Genomic DNA, 22,139 nt, shown 5'->3' with positions numbered 1-22,139 from the left:
CACGTTCTGCGCATGTGCGGGAAGCCGTGGAGCTTTTCCCGCGAACTAATACCATAAATCTTCAGCAGAGACAAAGAATCCTCGTTCTTTTGCCCAGGATACCTGGCGGTAAGGACACGCTTGTCAACGCTCCGACTCCCTTGAGCACGCGGAAGCTCTAAGTGCCCAAGTTGAGCCCACGGAACTGCTGGAAACTAAACTGCAAGCCCATCAGATCTGCTCGTTTCTGCTCCCCTCCAGCTGATGTTTGAGGACACAGAACTGCGGAGGAAAGCAACAACTCCATCAAGCACGCTGTAAGTTATAACTCAGCACAGAAAGAAACTTTGCTGTCTCTGTCCAGCCCGTGGAGAAACACTCGTGAACGCCAAACAACGGAGAAAGCATCAAACCGACGGACGACGCCGAAAGCTGCGGAGAAACACGGAGAACCGTCAAATCAAAGAGGGAGGGATGCCTCGCTCTTCTGGTGATCAGCAACTCATCTCTTTCTCTCTCTCCTTCTTCTTCCGTTAACTCTATAGTCCAGAATAAGCAATAAAACCGCGCTATTGCTTAAAAAGTAGCTTCGTGTTTTCCTCTTTCGTCCCAAACACGTCCGTCGGGTCATTTTGAAAGAATAAACTGCTTATTGATCATTGTTTGGTATCTTAAAATGGTTTCTGTCATGGCCAGGCTGAAACTAAAAGATATTAATTTGTGATTAATCTTTTGTATTGTTTCATGATCTTTTGAAATGTTTTGAGTGATTTAAGGTTAAGTTACTACTGATTCTAAGTGCTTTGGAAGTTAAAGTGCAAGTTGCCACCCACACTTTAGCCAGACAAAGGGGTCAGCCATCTTGTATTCAAGACTCCATTTTGAATCCATACACACGCACACACACACACACACACACACACACACTACTCCTTTGTGAGAACAAAGGACCCCATTCATACATCCTCCATCACATGCAAACACATCCATCTTCAATCATATCACACGGTTATTATTCATCTATTCCACTGTTTATTCATTTGACAAATTGTTAATTAAATGTTATAAAATTCAGATTTTTGTGTCCAGTAGCTTTGTTGTGTCGAAGAGAAGTCTCTGCTCCGAGGATTCTACGAACTTCAAGAAAGACTGATAAGAGTTTTGGATTCATTTCCCTTTCTAATTAAAGGGTGGTGCCCCGAAGATATCTAAGAATATCTTAATTAATTAATAAATCAGTAAATAGTTCCATATTTACAGAATTTATTGAAGAATCCAAAAGTAAGTTAAAGCTTACGAATTGTTCGCTCCTAATAACCCCAACAGTTATACTCCTCTGCCTGGCCCTTAAGCTACTTAGGGCTCCTCCTCAAGCACTTCCTTGTTTCCCATAGTATAACCATTTTATACAAAGTACACTTTTGTAAATTATGAATAATTTATTTTGTTTAGAAAGTCTTTTCCCTTGTTGAAATGATTATCATCTTTTCAAATACCTTTAGGGTTGTGTGTATCTAAGAACACCATCAGTTGTTTTATGTTTGATCATTCACTGTCTGTCTCTATGTGACAAATGAGTTTTATTTTCCTTTTATAAATCTGTTGTCCAATTTAACTTACGGAGTTTTAATTTAGCAGTACTTATCTCCTTTTGACAAATGTTACACATTATTTGAGTAGCATTATTGGGTGACATTGTACATTGTTGATGTACTCTGAAGCAACCTTACCCTACTGGATCTATGTGGAGTTGAAATATTATTTTTATAACAAGGACTGGTTTCGTTGTTAGCTAACTCCAGTGTTAGAAGCAAAGAGATTAAATTAAGAAGTTACTAGAGGTGAAAGTTTCTGGCATGATGAGAGCAAACATAGAGTATACAATATTTTTATTTTATGATATGAGCTTGAGGATGCTGAGAAGCTCACCCTTTATCCCAGTTGGGGTTAATTCTTTTTGATTTCATTGGATTACAATTTTTGCTACAGTTCTTTTACTACAATTTTCCCTGTTACTCCTAGGTGATGTAAATCACTTTTTGTGTTTATTTTCAATTTTCTTCAAACTGATTGTGGGTTTTTGTTAGTTGTTTAGTTTGTCTTGGGTTTGATTTGTTGTTTAATGCACACTGTGTTGCACGACTCTGCCCCTTGCTGATGTGAGCTAGTAAATAGAAGTTCCTTGGGATGGGTGTTTTTCACGTTATGTGAGGTCCTACTTTAACATCGGGTTGGCGCAATGCTTGGCAGTATCAGCCCCCTTTTTTTTGTTTATGTTTCCTTTCTGGTTAGCCATGAGTTGCCTCATGCCTCAAGTGGAGGGAAGGCTTATAACGATTACCTCACATTATTACACTGCCTGGATGGAATTACTCTACATATTGGATGATAAGGAGTTTTGCTGAAAACAATTCAAAATCAACAGTGATCTCCCAGAATTTTCTTGTGCTTTTTCGCCACAGCTTGTGAAACCAGGAAATTGGGTTTTGATGAAGATGTTGAAGCAAAACAGATGGGGCAGCCAGAGGTCCATTCGAAGTACTCCTCATTACTCCCACTGCTGTGAAAATTGCTGAGAGGCCATCCTGGGTTCATCTATCCCACTGCAAGCTCATCAACGACAACTAACTGCTCTAGCACGGCAATGAAGTCCGGCTACAAAGGGGTGGACCACCACTAGGGTGCCATCTCTCAAACCCGGTGAAGATAAGATCAAGATAAGATAAAATAAAGATCTGTTTCGAGCTTGCTGGGTTCACCACATTGTTGATGTTGGTGGTCGCACTCATGGCCCTGCACTTGGGCAACCTCTCAGCACCTGATGGAACAACTGAGATAGCAGCATTTGAGGGGGTACTAGAACTGGAACTGAGACGACGGATTGGGGCTCCTCCCTGGCCGCGCACCTACAGGACGACGTAACCTGCATCCACCTCGGCTGAAGACCCCTTGGACGCAACTACAACAGGACACAGCGAAGAAGAGACGCTGGAAAAGGATCAACTACTGCACCCAAATCTCCAGACTGGTTTCACTTTCAAGAACCTGTAGGACCTTTTCGGGGACAAGATCAGCTCCCTGACAATTGGACAACCACCTCGACATGCCACGGAAGGACCCTGAAGTCTTCCTATTGAGACGTTGAACTTTGCGCTTCATGTTCCGAACTACGTTATTACGCTCCGGACCTGGACTTCAAGATACTTATCAACGTAAGACTGGAAACATCCTGATCAATGGAAGAGGACCCTGACTTTCAAACCTATTCTCCAACCAGGACTCAGTCCACGGACAAGCCCTTTGATGAAGAACGCCTGGTTTGCCTCAGCTCTGCCATAGTTAGAGCTTGCGTAAATCAATATTACACCTTCATTTTTCCTCCTTCACAGGAAGATTTGTCTACAACTTGGAGCTTTAAACTAAATTCACCTGATGTTTTAATGCACTGTACTGAAGTTTTCTGTGTATTTTATGGTTTTGCTAACCCTTCCCAATCTCCTTACAGCAGGGGTGTCAAACTCAAATTCACACGGGGCCGAAATGAAACTCTGAGACGGAGTCGAGGGCCAAACTTAATATTTTTTGAAAAAGTGACGGCAAATTTGCACATTTTCTTTATCAACATATATGCAATTTTGAACCTTTAACTTTGGAAACAAACATATTTCTGCATTAACATTGAATGTGGAATAACCAAATTACACGCGAGCAAGTCAGTTTTAAATAAAAGGCATCAGTGGTATTCATTACTTGTGGTATAATCAGCATTTTTAAAATCTATTCAGGATTTATGTTTTCTTGTTTATTCATTTTTCTTATTTTTATTCTCCTTTTTTTCTCCTGTAATAAGTGTCATCGCTGCTGTGATATCTAGCTTTCCCCACTGATGAACAATAAAGGGATTTTCTATTCTATTCATCTATCTGCAGCCTTTCCACTTCCTTTTTTACTGTAGGTTAAATCTTTTCTCACGGGCCAACAACAAAATAAAAATATCATTTTATCTGAAATGAAAATGCAACATCTCACCAGTTAACTTTCACGTTTTGGAGCAGAAAAAGAGCATAAAACCAACATATTTAAAGCTCAGTTTGCTCCACTGGTTTACTGTGATGCTCACCTGTTCCAGCCAGATACCTGCATCATGGGGCTGATCTGAGCTGAGGAGGAGACTCCTGTTGTTTTGTTCATCTTCATCATAATAATGACAACATTAGATGACAACAGGTGCTCACATAGGTTTATGCTGATGAACATGTCTGAGCAACTTGACCACGTTGTTGTGTGTCGGGGAGGAAACAACGACAGCAGCCACAGAGTCATGCTGGTTTGAGCGTGTCACTGTTTGCTGGAGATATATCAGCTCTGTCTGGACGTTAGTTGGAAAACTTTCTTTTTCAGTCGTGAACACATTACTGAGCGGCTAGAATCTCCGTTTCTGGGCTTCAACGTCAGAAAATATCTGAGTGAACTCTCCGCTGAGTGAGAGGAGTGTAGTTTGTCTGAGACAGCGGAGCTGCAGACACCAGCAGCAGGCGCTGGAAAAAACACAAAGGAGGGGGCGCGTCGGCTCTGCGCTGACGCCGCAAAGAATCATGGGAGTTGAAGTCTTTGCGGTAAAATCAGCCAGCGGGCCAGTTTTAACATATTTTTGATATTTATCTCGCGGACCACATAAAAATGCTCCGCGGGCCGCATCTGGCCCGCGGGCCCTGAGTATGACATATGTGCCTTACAGGAACTGCCATAAATTGTAGAATTGTGCATCACAGTAAATTCGCTATATAGGTTTGGTGGGTGGGATGTTACTGAGATGGAGCGAAACAAGATGACATCGGTTCATTTGAAACGGCTTTAGCCTCAACTTTGGACAGTTTAGACTTGGGCTTTTCTTTAGCTAGAGGCACATAAGTCCTTCCTTTAGAAAAAGGATGTCTTTGCATCTACTTCAACAGTGTGTGTCGAACTGCTCCATTGAATGACATCCATAGCGGTGAGTACATCACATTGTTATTTGTTCCGATTGGTCCTAATGCTGTCCAATAACATGCAGAGATGTTGAAAGACAACTGTAGATTCCACCCCACAACTGAGCTTCTTATACGGGTCGGGGCCAGACTACATATTCACACAGATAGGATGGCTTGGCAAGCAAATAATATAGGACTGCGTCTAAAAACATCTCCGTTAACTTGACGACATTTATCAATCTGCAAGAGTCGCTGGAAAAGGATCAACTACTTCAAGCACCTGCACCCAAATCTCCAGACTGGTGTCACTTTCAAGGACCTGTAGGACCTTTTCGGGGACAAGATCAGCTCCCTGACAAATGGACAACCGCCTCGACCCGCCACGGAACTCCTTGATACCGTCACCCACTTCTCAACATCTCCATCATCCTTAGTAATTTACGCTCCATTGACAGAATCTCTACCAATATTCCCAGAGCTTGCACCACTTTTGGTCATTCCTCATTTCAGTTTGCTGATCCAAAAGTCTAGAATGAGCTGCAAAAACCATAAAACTCACCTCCTACATTACATTGTCTACCTTCAAAAACTCAACACCACCAAGCATTTCTGATCAGTGTACCTGCTTCTGACAAAGATGATAGTTTGTGACAATGGTCCTTATATTTGTAATTGTTTTATTTGTGTTTTTATCCTCTTGTATGTTTATTTTTCATATATTCTGCTTTTGTTGCTGTCTCTTGGCCAGGTTGACATAAGTGAGAAAGGTTATCAACCAACTCACCTGGTAAAACAAAGATCATATAAATAAATGTAAACTCCCATTCCACAACTCGAGAGTTCTGTAATGGATTCAGATCTGGTGAGTGTGGAGGCTGTTGGAGTCCAGTAAAATTATTGTCATGTTCAAGGAACCAGTTTGAGATGATCTGAGCTTTGTGACATGGTGCTTTATCCTATTTGAAGTATCCACCAGAAGATGGGTCCAAGTGGTCGTAAAGAGATGGACATGGTCAGCAACAATATTTAGGTAGGCTGTGGTGGTGGCCCTAAGTGACTAAAGGTCAGCCAAGAACATCTCCCCCACATCATCACATTCCCATCAGCAGCAGCAGCTTGAACCATTAATACAAGGTGGGATAGATGCATGCGTTCATATTGACACCAAATGACGACTTGATCATCTGAATATTGCAATTGAAATTGAGACTCATCAGATAAAGAAACTATTTTTCAACCTCTTATCGTCCAGTTTGGTCTTCTGCTGCTGTGGTCCATCTGCTTCAAGGTTTACCATGTTGTATTCAGAGATGGTATTCTGTAGACCGGAGTCTACATGTACCTAATCTTCTTTGGCATCGATAAGGCATTTTCATCCACACAACTACTAAATAGATGTTTCATCAGTTTCAGAGCGTAAACTCTACAGATGGCTTTGGGTGAATCTTTCAGTAGATCAGTAGTTTCTGAAATACTTGGACCAGCCTGTCTGGTACCAATAACCACGTTACCTTTTAAGTCACTTAAATCCTCTTTCTTCTGTAATTTGATGCAAAGTTTGAACTTGAGAAAGTCATAATCATCATCATCTTCTCTAGATTCCTAAATGGGTTGAGTTGTTGCCATGTGACTGGCAAATTACCTATTTGTGTTAACAAGCAATTGAACAAGTGGACTTAATGAAGTGGCTGGTGAGTGGAATTCTCACTTCACATTTCTCTCAGATTCTTTTGAGAATTTCCTGTTTTTCAACTTTCTTATTGGTCTCCCCTCTTTTTCATTCACCGTCAGACACATTTTTATTCTCACCCTTTGGAGCATTACTTCCCTCTCTACTGGCCAGGTGGCCGAGGGGAATTACCATGACAGTTTCCATTAGGTTTAATGAGGCATGGCCGCTCAGGCAGAAAAACGTACTGACAAGTTAAGATGCCGTGGCCGACTGGCTTGGCTTACTTCTTCACCTGCCTTTAACATGCCTCCCTCCTTTTTTCTCCCCTGCATGAGTGAAGGAACAGCAATCTACACAAAGGTGAGACTTGTGGCTGGCAGCAGAAACATGAGGTCGGGGCTTGTTTCCAGCAGTGAGTGACAGGTCAGTCATCACACCAGACTTTAATGAGTTGCCTTGTTCACTTATGTGAAAGTAAATGAGCTCTTGCCTAGCTAAAGCGCGCACGCACACACACACACGCACACACACACGCGCGCGCGCACACACACACACACACACACACACACACACGCGAAAACAAATAGCAATAAATCACTGCACTTTTGGCTTATTTCTTGTTTTCTTTCCATCTTTATAGACACACACTCTCCATTCTGGACAAAGCCTTAATTCTTCATGTGCTGATGGACATGACTTCAGTTACACGGCTTTGATAGGATCGTGGGGCATTTAGGTAAGATTGCCCCCCCTGTGGGATGTAAGCAAACAAGGAAATATCTATGGAATATCTTTGTAACAATAACAATAAATAAAAGTACTTTTATTTTTGTAAATTGGGACATTTTGGGGTGGTATTGAACCATCATTGCAATCTTCATGCCACTCATCCTTATAAATTATAGGGACTTTTTTGAAGACCACTCTGGTGAATTAATACACACCCATTACACAGCTGAACTTGGACTTAACGCCTCATGTGTCAAGCCTAATTGAATTGAGACTAAAATTATGCTCAATCATTTGTTTGAAAGGCAGAAAATCACCTTCATTATTACCATTTCAGACACGTGAAAAAAAAACGTACAAATTACTTAAACAGTGATCCTTTGTGTTTAAACATGCAGATGTAGGTAAGAACTGTGTCCTACCTCCTGTTGCCAACACCAGCAGGGACCCTCCAGCCTTTAATCTGACTAAGTTCAGGGTCAGCCACATCTACGAGCAATGGCAGACGGGGTATCCAGACACTCATCTCCAGCTGAGCGCTCAAAAAACTGTAAGTGAAGTTCAGCATCACTCTGGTCTTTCCCCTCGTCTCCTTTCCATTGACAAACACATAATCGCAGCGCTCAGACACCTGAAGAGGAAGAGGGAGACCAAACTAAATAAAACAAAATAGCTACTTATTTGGATGAAGTTATAACATTTTGCAAATTGTTTTGTTTAAAAAAGCTTTTAAATGATGAAGGGGTCGAAACATAGGATGATGGGGTCCAAACATTCTCAAGTCTAGTGGATTAACTGTAAAACAAGGGGACAATTTTATAAAAGCTTGTGTAATTAAGTTTATGATTAAAATAAGGATTAGCTATTTTACCTCTAGTATTTGTGTGTACATGTGGCAGATCCCCCCTTAATCACATTTGAGCACCATTGGTGACTGGTGGGACATTAGCTCAACCTAACAGATGGAGCTCTGCAAAGATAAAACCTGATTCATCCAACCTCAGAAAATAACTAAACTCAGATCTTAAAATTTTTGCAGCAAATTCTTTGAATGGATGGAAGAAGTTACACCAAAACAGAGACTTTAGAATTTTTATCTCAAAAGCATCAGCAGCCATCATTTCAGTCCAAATTTAGTTGACAATTTCAATCATTTTTTCCCCTTTGTCATGCAATTTATTTTAACCTTTATTACTGTCACAAGCTTGATTGACAACTTTTAATTTCAGTGCATGTCCTTAGCAGCGACAATGCGTCTTTATATTAAACCAGTCAGAGGAAAACTGTCAGCTGTCTCCACTTCTTTGCATATGACTTGGCAGCTTTAACTCTCAAATGGTGTCGGATCAGCGCCTCTCTCTGAGGAACAAAACTGACAGATTGGTGTCTGTCAGTTCTCTCCTCCTCCTCCCTTTCATTTCTTATTTCACATCCTTTTAGTCTTCAACAGCCTTTTCAAACCTCCTATGAGTTCTGACTTCCTGTTATTAGGAGAAGTTTAGGATAGTCCTTAATAGTCATTTACTAAATAATCACTTTCATTACTGAATTAAATAAATCAAACAATGTTCTTCCAAATTAGGTGCAATTTTCTCACACAAAGGCAAAATGTCAGGAAATTCACAAAAGACCACAAAACTAAGGTTTATTTATTTTTTAAAGAGAAAGTAGAGATGCTTGATATTATTTATTTTTACCAATACCCAATATACCGATATTGTCTGCCTCTTAATTGCTGAAATCGACACTAACTGAAACTGATATATATTGTGTCCCTCTTTCATAAAAAAAAGATAATAAAACTAAAACATTTTAGGTCACTAACATCACATATCTCCTATCTTGCATGCTTATATTTTAAACATTTTTTTGTGCAAAATGACTTCAATTTAAGTCAGTAGGAAAAGTGCCATGTGTAATTTGTCTTCAACAGCAGCTGATCCACATTCTCCCTAAATGTGATGCTAAGATGTGTGTATTAGGTAGTGATGCATTTTTATTTTTCTGTTTACATTTACAACCGTGTAAAAAGATACAAAAAATTTAGTAATGAGAACAAACATGAAGAAGAGGAAGACAAAAAAGAAGAAAAAGAGAAAGAAATAAAAGTAGAAGAAGAAAAAGAAGAAGATGGGGAAGAAGAAAAAAGAAGAAAGGTTTTTGTAGAGCACCTTTCTGAGGATCTACACAAGCACAATATAAAAAGATGAAGTAAAGAATTACAAAAAAAAATTAAATTACAAAAATACAAAAAAAACAATGGAGTCCAAAAATATATAGAAATGATAGATGATGTTGAGGTCTACGTTCCAGTGCACCATGTCATGTAACACCTAAGGCTTTTATTTTGACATGCTAAATTGCAAATATTCATGAGTATTTTCAGCTGAAGAGGGGAAACAAATGTGTTAAAATCTGTAACTTCAATACTGTCTAAAAATAATCACGATTAAGATAAATTTTCCATTAGCCTTACAAATAGCATCATTCACTTTTAGTAAATTTTCCTAAATGACTTTTTGAATACAGATTATGAGTAGCAGCTCCAAAAGACATGCTCCACTAACCTTTATGACCTCTTCATCCGTTGACTTGCACTCCACTGACTCAGTGACATCTGATACCGCTCCATCCGTTCCCACAGTGACCACCTTTACTGGAACAGCCACCGTGCGCCCCGTTAGGACAGCTGTGTTGAGGATCTCGTTGTCCTGGACAAAAGCAGAAAAGTCCACATTTGTACAAATCAGACATATTTTATAAGCTGGTTTCAGGCAAACAAACTGGACTGTGTGGTAAAATTTCAGACCAACACATTGTGTTACATTGCAGATGGTTCAAATAAACAGAAACGGCACTGAGGCGGCAAACTAAAAGGGATTATTCTCTTTACAAACACTAATATTTTGATGTAGCTTTGTGTTTGAATTGATAGAGGTAACTGTCTATCTGATTAGTTATATTTAAATGTAGCTATGTGGAAAATAATAAAAAAAAATATATTTGTATGCGTAGCAAGAAACTCTTGAAAAAAGTACAAAAAAGATCATTAAATGTAAAAAAATAAATTGCTATGAGAAAGTTTCAACTATGAAAATCGAGCTGTCATAAGAAACTAAATAAAAAGTAGAACTAAATAAATATAGAGCCTGTTGAAAGCAAGAACAGTAAATGCCTGCATTTTCCCAGCAAACAGCAGTGGGGTGAGCTGCATAAACTTTTTATTCAAACTAATTCTAAAATAAACAATTTTCCTGTCTTGAAGTCATCTTGCTACGAATAAACTTGCTCATGATATTTTATAATTTCTTTTCTATCCTCACAATGTGCAAATTTCACCAGACTAAAGTTTGAGCGCTTGCTCTACCTTTTGCTTGACAAACTGCAACAGAGTTTGTTATTTATCATCAAAAACTGCAAATGTGAAAGAGAAATAGAAGAATTAAATATCAAAATTGAAGTGAGCCATCCTGGATGTTTAGCTACTGCAGTGTGGCCTTCTACTTACAGACCACCATTAGACACCCATCTTCTGAAATCATAGACAATAGTCGCCATTTTAGACTCTTCACATCAAGTGTCCCTTTCAAACCAGCTCAAGAAGCCCAGAAAATGGCAGGTAGCTCTAAGTGCTATTATTTACCTTCACAAAGGTGGTATGAAGCAAAAGAGTTTGTTTACTCCTCACTTAGGGTCTGTGGCAGCAAATACTTACTTCTTTTTCTTTCACAGTCATTGATCAGGAAGAGAAAGTGTGAAAAATAGCAATAATGTGTTGTGGACAAGCTAACTGCTGACTGGTGTTGATTGTTTTTACCAATAGCCCAAATGCAATGACACATCTGCTAAAAAGTTTGTAATACTGTGCAGCATTCCAGTATTCAGAGTGACATTTTGATGACAGCTGATTTAAAGATCCTGAGCCATTTCAGACAGCTATGCATGCACATCTTATTCATGCTAAAATTAGGACTCTTTCTACTCAGAAATTTTTTATTTGCTGCAGGAAATCCCGAGAGAACAGTGAATGTTCATTGTAAAAATGTTGTTTCTGAATTATATATGTAATCGGGATATTTATCTCGAGAGGCACTGTGTAAAAAAAATGTTCTTTCTTTCTTTTCTTCTTTTTAATGCCATAAAATGAAGTTTAGTTTCTCACTGCTGTGTTTATCTGACATTCCGGCACTGAAAGGCTATGCCAAAACTCAGCAAAAAGCCAATATTTCCAACGAAATTACAGCAACCATCTGTCTGACTTCCACTTGCCGGCATCCCTCAAGATGCCAAACCAACACGTAGAACTCCATCTCCCGTCATTCCACCCACCCTACCCTCCTATAGTCTATAAGTCTATATCAGGAAGCTCACCTCATCTGTCCGGCACTCAGTCATTGCTTCCCCGGAACTTTGCCTGGAATTTGAGCAACCAGTTCTTCACGTATATTACTTGATTCTTTTTTTACCACAGCAAAAAGGTTGTTTTGTGTTTCGACAAACACTGTAGTCTTCCTCAGAGCTCCGCTGTCAAGTAATTCATTATAACAGAAGTTGTTGCATTTATTCGATAAGTAAAGCGTAAAATAATGGCTTTAGTCTTTCTTTTATAATCAGTCTTTGTCAGACATGTGACCTGCCTGTCAGCCATACCCCATCTTTTTTTTTTTCTCGTGTCCCGTCTGGCTGTGAAGAAAACAGAATGAATGTCTGAATGCTGGTGACAAGCCTTACAGGTTTACTCTCAGGTGGAGCATCAAAGCTTGTGCTTTAATGTCACGCCTGATACTTAAAACTTTATTGTTACTGTTTTTTGGATACTTTATAATTCCGAGCAGACACGGAGACAAAGGTGAAAGAGAAAGAAAGAAACAAAAAGGGGGGGGGGGGGTCCACAAAAATTAACTATCAACAATGAGCAGTCTGCTTCTAGACCTGCAGAAAGAGAAAAACAAAAAACAACAACTGAAAATAAAGAGACACACAACAATACAACAAGAGCAATCTATCACTGCGTCACCCTGATGAGGAAATATAAAATCAACATTGTTTTATTGAACAATCACAAGATAATAAATCACAGTGCATTTAGTGCCAGCCACAGCCTTAAGAAATGTGTTGAACATGCTCAAGTCCATACTTATGAGAGCACCATGTGAGCACCTGTGTGTGTACACACGCTTGTATATGCAAGGTTTCTCTACAGAAGCGTCCAATAGAGTGTGAGGGGCCACAGATCTGCCCCCCAAAGATGTGTAGGAGATGAAGGGAGCTCCAAGTCCCAGAGATCCAGGAGCTGCCCCAGAGAGCAGGGACCCGAGTGAGACTGTAAACAGAAAAGCCACAGCCCCCTCTCAAGAGAAGCAGAGGATTGCCCTGGGGAGGTCACAACCAGCAGCCGGCAGAGTCTCGGGAGATATCAACGGCAAGCCCACAGGCCCGCCTGCTGCCTCCCACCCCCAAGCCGGCCGAGCCCGGAACCCAGCAACCCGGGACCCAGGGGCGACCAGCCCAGCCGACTCAGGGCTGCCGGGTGAGATCTGAGCCCAGGGAATCAGATCCCACCAGGCTAGATAGATGACAAAAATCTTAAACCCCCTGACCCGGGAGCCGCGAACACTCAGGCAGACCAAGGCACCACACTCCACATCAAATGTGGCAGGGGGAGGGCAGACGAAGATGTGTAGTAGCCAAGCCCCCATAATTCAGGTCTGGAAGTGAAGCCAGCACGGAAGTGACAAAAATTGCAGTTCCACCCTCATCCGCTGGGGGCTGGTGTCAGAAGCGAGCAAATCCTCATTGACTCCCATGTTAAAAATACAAATTTCACAGCAGAAATAAACATGTTTACAGCCTGGTTCCAAAACATGTTTTAGGTTTAATAGATCTAGTTTATACTAGTCACTATTCTGTTTAAGTGTATTAAATGCCTAAAATTCTGAATAATGAGCATCAGACCCATGTAAATGCAGAGCTAGCTCCGGGGAAAAGCCTCAGTCTGAGCCTCAGCCTCGTCTGAAAACTGTTCTGCGATTTTCAGTCTCTCAACTTAGACCATTAGTTGTAGCGTTTGTGCGTTCTTTTTGGAAATTATTTGTGCAATTGTTGGACAAAATGACTTGCTGTGGTATTAATTGCACTAATAGAGCATCCAAGGAGTCTCCACTTCATTTTTTTCTTTAAGAAAAATTATATTCATGTATTTTAGGTCACTGCCGCTCTTGCACTAGCTGAGCTTAGATTTTAATATGTACTGTTTAACCATGAAATTTAAATGGGTTGAAATATAACATGTTGGTGGAACTGGATTTCAAGTATTGGTATGATCCCTTCTCCTCAGCGACAGCTCGGCGCATCTCTGATCCCAGTGCCTGTCTGCTGCGCGGCTGCCAGCTTGCTGGGCTCTTGGATGGAAACTGAAGTTTTCCACCCGGTTTTCCACAGCAGCAGCTCGGCGCATATCTGTTCACAGCGGCGCCTGTCTGGTGTGTGGTTACTGGCTTGTGGAGCTTTCGGGAGACCTCTGTGTTCCACCCGGTTTTACCCAGAAGTCAGCCTGGCGTATCCCTGACTCAGAAGCTCCGGTGTTGTGCCCAGTTAACTCCGGTTGTAGTTAGGTTGCTACCTCCGTTAGCTTAGCTCCCACCTCCACATTAGCTTTGGGTTAGCTACATCGCTTCAGTTCGACGGGTGTTGTCACTTGATCCCAGCATTACAACCCCAACCTCAGCTCCACCTCTTTTCCCTTTTTTGGAATTGTCTGGGCTTGACGGAACCTGTGACACAGTCAAAATGGCAGTGGTGGCCACCTCCCATTTTGGCACAAAAACATAATTGGAGCCTATGGAAACAAATTGTCCAGTATATATGTCGATGGTAGTAGCACAAGAAGTCCCAGGAGAGGGGATGAGTCCAAGACCCCACCTGACATATACAACCATACACAGACACAGTCGCACAGTCCCTCCCTCATGCTCACACATTCACATACAACATAAGTCATGCTCCCCATACACACCCTATTCACTCTGGTCCTGGTACTGCTGCACAAGGGGTACAACCATCACCGGTTCCCAGAGTTCGCCCCTTTTTGCTGTGGTGATGATGAACAGGCACCCCCGCCCAATGCTGAGCAAAGCAACCCACCACACCAGACCCCAACCAGAGGGCCAGCTCCCCCTCCTAGTCTCCAGCCCCGGGAAGCCAAGCGACAACAGAGGTGTGTTAAGACCCCTTGTCTCCCTCCGCCTGCTCCAATACAGTGTTAATGCATTGTAATGAATCAAAAGGGTACATTTTCACCATCGAATTGACACAGTAACCTATCATACATGCCAGAGCTGCAAAGTCAAGGTCACGCCAGCTGGATGATCCAGACACACAAATCAACCTTTTGCTCACTTATTGTTCAACGCAGACATAAACTGTCAAGGTCTCCCGCAAAAGCCCTTATCTCTGCTAAAAGTCCGCAAAAGAATGGATGAAAAGAACAAGGATGAAGACATCCCTAGGAATAAACTTGTGAAGGAGGCTATGGTTTGGTATTTTCAGAAATTGTCTAGTCAGAAATGTAGATCCTTACAAACTCAAAGGAAACCAACAAACTCAGATGTTTCATTACTGCTGAAAATATGTCACTTGAGTAAGCATGGCACATATTTGTAATCAAGTAAAAGTAAAAACTAGTTGTCCAAAAACATATGATGGCACAGCGCCTGTGTTAGTGCAGTAATATTACTCCACTAACACAGGCGCTACGCCAGGTTTTCATTTTTGGATGGGCCATAGTAATTTGGGATAAGCCTAATTAAACAAGTTAATTTCAATATAATTCATAAGGAGGAACATATTAAAACAGAGGTTGCGCTACACATTGTTGTTGTGATTTTGACTGACAGGGTTTAAAAATACTGGTCAGGAATGGTTCCCCCCTCATTTTCATTTCCCCAAATAAGACACAGGTGAGTAATCCAGCGGGATCGTGGAAATGTCCAAGTAGTCAATCAGAGGAGCCACAGGACAACCAGAGAAGCTCCAGAAGCTTCAGAAGTCCAAGGAGATCCTGAGGAGTCATGGTAAGCTCCACAAACGATCAAAAAAATCCTGGGAACAGGTAAGCACAAGTATATCCCCAAGAGTTCTAAAATCCAAAAATCACTAGCGTTAACCTGGAGACACAAAGGGCTGGAAATACCAAGTTGCAGTTAATCATCTGGCGTCGAGATGTGTTCTCCTCCTCCTCCTATAGCTGGACCTGATCCGATGTGACCTCTCCTCCCAGCTGAGGCATGTCCTTCCCATCTGCATGGGTTCCTCCATGGTGGTGGGCTCCGCGGAGGGCCGAGTGCCCAACTCATGGTGACAGTCCGGTGTGGGGAAAGTTCTGGTACTGGAGTTCTGATACCGCAGTTCATGCTGGCGCTTATCAATAGAAATGGCCAGGCGGATGAGTTCCTCCAGCGACTGGGGTTATGGGCACAGTGCCAGCTGGTTCCGAACTCGGTCGTTGAGGGACTCCGTGAAGGCAGCGAGGAGGGCTTCCTCATTCCAGGATGACCGAGCCGCCAGGGTTCTAAACTCCACAGACATGTCAGCAACAGATCTCCGCCCCTGCGATAAACTCCACAGTCTTTTACTGATACCCTTAACAGACTCAGTACTGGCAAAAGTTAATTTAAAATCAGTCCAAAAGTCCTCCAGATGTCCCAACAGAAAAGTAGCACAGTGACTATTCGCCTCAGCCCATCTTAGGGCTCTCCCACAAAGTAATCCTACTATGTATGAGATCTTGACTGAGTCCAAAAAAAAAAAGGCTCTTGGTGAGCGCTTGAAAGCGAGCCGACATTGTAGCAGAAAACTGTAACAGTCCTCAAACTCACCACTGAACGTCGGTGATGGCGGTGAGGAGGCTGGATGGAAATAGGCAACTTCCGGGGTGGCTGCTGCTCCCGACCCGGGAACTGCAGGAGGAACGGGGGAGGCGAGCGGAGGCTCCGCAGCGGGGGCCTGGGGCTGCGGTTGGGACAGTCTGAGTTGTACCTGTCATACCATGGCCTCCAACTGCTGGAAACGGTTGTTAGCGGCTTGTAGCTGTTCCATAAGGAGTGGCAGGACTTGCTCCTGCTGAGACAACCTGTTGAGTAGATCGGTAAGAGGTGAATCTGCGGGATTAGCGGCTTGGCTGGATGATTTTGACATGGTTTTGGGGTCGAGTTTAACCCAAGACATAAAGAATTCACCACACACAAGTCAATTAGAAAAATTTAAAACATTTATTTAAAAAAAGTTTGGGAATTGAGGGCGCACTGGATAAGGTCCAGTGGGGATCACAACGAAACCGCAGCGTCTGAGGAGGGGAGAGCAGATGAACAGGTGAGTCCAGGGAGTTAAGTCTAAACTAGGAAGGTGCAGAGTAAAGACTTACGGGAAGCTGGGGGCTGAGGAATTGGGGAGGGTAGGTGGAGTGCCGGGGTGACTCCAAGAGGGGGTGTCCAGGAGAGGGGGCGCGAGGAGAGCAGGAGAGCGGGCCGGCAGGGAGGAGAGGAGAATGGTGAATGCTGCGTCCAGGAGATTTAATGGGGCACAGGTGAGTAATCCAGCGGGATCGTGGAAATGTCCAAGAAGTCAATCAGAGGAGCCACAGGAAAACCAGAGAAGCTCCAGAAGTCCAAGGAGATCCTGAGGAGTCAAGGTAAGGTCCACAAACAATCCAAAAAATCCTGGGAACAGGTAAGCACAAGTATATCCACAAGAGTTCTAAAATCCAAAAATCACTAGAGTTAACCTGGAGACACAAAGGGCTGGAACTACCAAGTTGTAGTTAATCATCCGGCGTTGAGATATGTTCTCCTCCTCCTCCTATAGCTGGACCCGCTGATTGTTAATGAGCTGCAGCTGGAGCCTCCCTCTCTAGAAACACAGCAGCTCAAAGATGGAACAAAAAATGAGAGGAGCACTCACCCTGGCACATGACACTGCATTGTTAACTGGAAATTGGAAAAAAATATATAATGAATTGATCAGATCCTTGTCTTATCCGTTGTTTATTGTTGTTTTGTTTATAGCCACTGACTGATGTTAAGGAAAGCTTTTGACCTTACATGTTAGTTTATTATAATTTAATGAAGTGAAATACATTTGCATTAAAAAAATTGCCTCATTTTCTTCCATTTTTCATGTTTCCAATTGGATATCTCCTCAAGAAAATTGGTGATGTCCTTCAATTCCAATTTACAGAATGACTAATCGATGTGGCAAATAGAACAATGTTGTTACTGTTTAGGGTTTTATAGCGAAATCCCTATAAGCACCTAAAAAGGCTCGTGAAAAATAAAAGTTCTTTTTTACTTTACAGTTGCAGAATCATAACATCAAGGTTATTGAATCTCTCTAAAGTTCTAGAAACTTCTATCATCACACCCCAGACCTCTTCTCCCCCATTTCACTTTAATCCTTTCACTATAAAATGATGATAATTCATATTAACTATCAACTGATCATGAATGGATGATGTAGGCCTGCCCCTGTAAACAGACTTTGATGTGAATATTGAGCTCTATTAATTTATGGGTTGACGTGAAGAATAAAACTACTGCTGGTGAAGGTTCTCAGTCATCCTGATCATGGTAATCCAAAAGGGTTCAAATGAAGGCAGCTGGACTTCTTTGATTTCCTGAAGACGTTTCGCCTCTCATCCGAGGAGCTTTGTCATGAGAATTGACAAAGCTCCTCGGATCAGAAGCAAAATTAAAGAAGTCCAATTGCCTTCATTTGAACCTTTTGGAATAAAATTACTGTTGTTTGAGACTTTTGCAACTTTCCTGCAGAATAATCTCAAATAAAAATGAAAAGAAAAAGAAATTAGAATGGTATTTGGTGCTAAACTGCAGTCATTCAAGATACGCTCGAGAGTGAAAGGCCACACAGAAGAGCAGAAAGAAGATAATGAGATCAATTAAGACAATGTTTGGTAATCCGTGAGCTCTCAGTTGGTTTGCTGTCAGAGGATTTGTTATAATAGTGGATCCTGCACATCATTAATTTCAGTGAATGACTACCAAGAGGCCTAACTCTTTATAAAGCAAACAAAGGAACACCAGCCCTTTACTTTGTTCATCATAACTGTTGTCTTTCAGTTTGGCTTATTTATTTGCCTTCAAGCCAATTTTGAGATTAAAAAATAAAGTGATTTAAGCTCTGCTGTAGATAAAGGAGTTCTATGTTTAACTTTTTATTATTTTTAAAAAGGGTTTTTTTTGCCCATGAAATAAATTAAGATTAAATATGTATACTTGTTCATCATGTGTTGTGCAATTTCTTCTCATTTAATCATCACCCTGCAGAGGAATTATGATGGGAAATATGAGAAAAAGATTGAAGACCAAACAAATCTCCCAAAACGAATTAATCAAAGTTATCTACGCCTTTTTTGACATATTCACTGCAATTAACAGCCACCCGTGATTTTAAGGGAGCATTTTTGTAGTGTATTCTTGAATAAAAACACAATTTAATTCAAGATATTCATTATACTTTCCAAGAAAAAAAAAGAGAATGTTTCATGTTGAACTTCTTTAAAAAAAAACTTGCATATTTATATGCAGAACTTTTCTTAGACATTTTGAAGGTGTTTTTTTGGTAATTCTTTTCCGAGTGTTTTGAACTGAGTTTGTGGTCAGGTTGTCAAGGGAACACCGTCTGTTTCAGCAAGATAAAAGTGCATCCTGACAAAATACTGAAAGATTTAAATAATAAGGCCTATCATATATTTGTATTTATATATTCATATGTTCACATGAACATGGGAATTCAGAGAAAAGGTGTGAAATGAAAGGAGCAGTGTGGCTTTTGTCCAGGTGATGGATTGGGGGATCAGGTGCACAGTTGTGGAGTTGCTAAAACCATACCAACTTTATTTGTATAGCACTTAAAACACCTACAGGACCTAAGTGCTGCACAATACAACCATAGAACCTAGAATAAATAAAACATTCAGAGTTAAAATGATAAACTAAGCAGAATAAAACATGGTTAAAACAAAGTAAAATGTGATTAAAATCATTCAAAAAATTATCCAAAGTTAGGTCAAAGTCAACATCTTAGAGGGTGTCAGGCTAGAGAGAAGAGGTAGGTTTTAACCCTCTGGAAGCAGGCATTGCAGATTTGCAACGTTAAAACCTACCTACCTGGTTACTCCACTACAAGTACGCATTTTTAACTCAGAAGTACCCCTGAAGGACTTAGTTGTTCGTCCTTTTATCAAAACTTATTTTGAGCCTGAGAGGGTTAAGCAGTGATTTAAAATCAGACAGTCAAGAGGCCTGTCAGATATGTACAGGAAGCTCATTCCAGAATGTAGGAGCTGCTGCAGCAAAAGCACGACCTCCTCTAAGTTTACACTTCATCTTTGGAACAATCAGCTGATCTGCGGACCTGAGGGAATGGGAGGGGATATATGGGTGTAGCAGCTTGCAGGTAGTAAGGCAGGGCAACAATATTAAGAGATTTAAAAACAAATAAAATAATTTTAAAATGAATCCTGAAAGGCATAGGCAGCCAGTGCAAAGAGGCCAGAACAAGGGAGATGTGCTCAAACTTCCTTGTTCCTGTTAAGAGACGGGTAGTAGCATGTTGTACTCTCTGAAGCTGACAGATACAGCAGGTGTTACTTATTCCTGCATAAAGACCATTACAGTAGTCCAGCCAAGCCGTGACAAAAGCGTGGATTACTGTTTCAAAGCACACATTAAACACATAACGACAAAAGTTTCCAAAAGCCTTACATTAATTAACAGAGTTAAGCATATGCTTGATTTTAATTCTCTACAAATTTTGTACTGTTCTTTAATTCTTCCATACCTAACTTATAGTGTTGAAGTATTGGGTAACAATTTCAAAACTTCATTACAATCTTTATTTTTACTACAAAAAATGGTTGTTCAAATTATACATAAGGCAGGGTATCTTGAACATACAAATCTTCTATTTTTCCAATCCAATTGATTAAAAATGCATGATCTTATAAATTAGTGTACTGCATAGTTTATGTTTAAAGCATTTCATAACTCTTTACCGGCTAATATTCAAAAAATTTTCACACTTAGACGTCAGTTACATGAGTTGAGAGGATTTGCGAAATTTAAGGTTCCAATTACGAGAACTGTCAGGAGAGGGTTTTTTGTGTCGGTTCATGGAGCCAAATTGTGGAATGGTCTGGGACATGAACAGAAGCAATGTTACAACATTAATCATTTTATATCCCTTTATAAAATATATTTTTGGTCACAATACAAAGATGACGAGGTTTCCTAACTTCATACGTCGTTTGAGTAGCCATTTTGCAAATTTCTAGGTTGCTCATAATGAAGAATTTGCATGCAGGTTTAATAATGGTGATTATCGTGTTTCTTCAGGTTTGTCATGGATTTTTTATTTTCCTTTGAGTTGAAATAAGAAGGCAGCCACTTTATTATTTACTGTGTGTGAATGTCATAATCTGACAGATTGGGGTGAGGTATAAGTTTTTCTTCTCCTCACTCCATTTTGAGCATTTTTGTTAAATTCAGACCCAATTGTGCTGATATCTTATATTTGTAATTTCTGTTAATTGTTTATTTTACGGCATAATACTGGCTCAAAATAAAAAAATGAAATGAATGAAAATGTGTCTGGGACAGGAATGGCTTTACTTTTGCCAGCGTCCTTTGATTTAAAAAAAAAGCTAGACTTAACTGATCTGATGTAGTTGTCTAACTTAAGTCCAGCATCCACCTTGACCCCAAGGTTAGGAGCAGTTGGCCTAATGGGCTAGAGAACTTACTTCTATGTTGGGAGTTTCAGTGGAGCTACCAAAAACAATCACCTCACTGCATTGTTGGTTCTTTTTTAAAACACAGAAAAGGTTTCTGTTTACCTTGCTGACAGTTTTGTTTGCATCTGCAAACATCCTCAGAGCTGACACTGATGGTGGCGTCACTTCCTACTCCATTTATCCGCAGGCAGCAGAGGACGTTGTCGCCCTCTGCTGCCCGTTTTACCCTCTCCGATGATGCAGTCCCATGCACGATCCAAGGTGTAGACCCCATCGTCTCTGTTCATAGTCCCGCATCCATGTCTCTTTATCTCTATGGCTTTCTTTATCCATCTTTTGTATTTCTGTTGTTCGGTGTTTATGATCCTTGTGTTGTCCCAGTCCATTACATGGTTTTCTCTTGTGCAGTGATCTGTTACCGCTGACTTCTTTATTGTGCTTTCTGCTTCTTGTTTTGCTGCTCTTGTGTATCTTCGACTTATTTCTTTCTCTCACTCCTTTCTATGTTCTATTGTTCGTGTGTTGAGTTGGCGTCCGGTTTCTCCTATGTATGTTTTATTGCAGAGTTTGCATGAGATTTCATAAATGACTCCACATTTATGTCCTGCTGGTATTTTGTCTTTTGGGTGCACTAGTCTGATTCTAACTGTTGTGAATGGTTTTGTTGGTGTGTTAATGTTGTGTTTTTTCATTGTTGCTCTTATTTTTTCTGTTATGTCTTTGATGTATGGTAGGGTTATCACTGGTTTTGGTTCTTCTCTTTCTGGGTTTCTGGTTCTTTGCTTTGGTTGTTCTTTTCTTTCTGTTGTTGTTGTTTGTTGTTTTCCTTTGTTTATTGCCCATGTCGGGTATCCACAGGTCTTTAAAGCGTGTTGTATGTGTTTGTCCTCTTGTTTACGGTCTCTTTCTTCTGTTATCATGTTTGCTTGGTGATATAATGTTCTGATTACTGACATTTTGTGTATGATAGGGTGTTCTGATG

General features: G+C 40.8%; 1 protein-coding gene across 1 annotated transcript in view; it reads right to left on the bottom strand.

Annotated features, from left to right (window-relative positions):
• LOC107397163 (transmembrane protein 132C) overlaps positions 1–22,139 on the bottom strand; it is a 317,088-nt gene that overhangs the window by 52,262 nt on the left and 242,687 nt on the right. The window contains exons 6-7 of the mRNA XM_054744223.2: positions 9,918–10,061; positions 7,773–7,981 (exon numbers count right to left, since the gene is read on the bottom strand). Coding sequence (XP_054600198.2) covers positions 7,773–7,981; positions 9,918–10,061 — 353 coding nt within the window. The remainder of the gene's footprint in view (positions 1–7,772; positions 7,982–9,917; positions 10,062–22,139) is intronic.

Source organism: Nothobranchius furzeri, chromosome 6 (assembly GCF_043380555.1).
Source record: "Nothobranchius furzeri strain GRZ-AD chromosome 6, NfurGRZ-RIMD1, whole genome shotgun sequence".
NCBI classification, from domain to species: Eukaryota; Metazoa; Chordata; class Actinopteri; order Cyprinodontiformes; family Nothobranchiidae; genus Nothobranchius; species Nothobranchius furzeri.
Note: the sequence above shows the minus strand (reverse complement) of the source record. Positions and strands in the feature narration are given on the sequence as shown.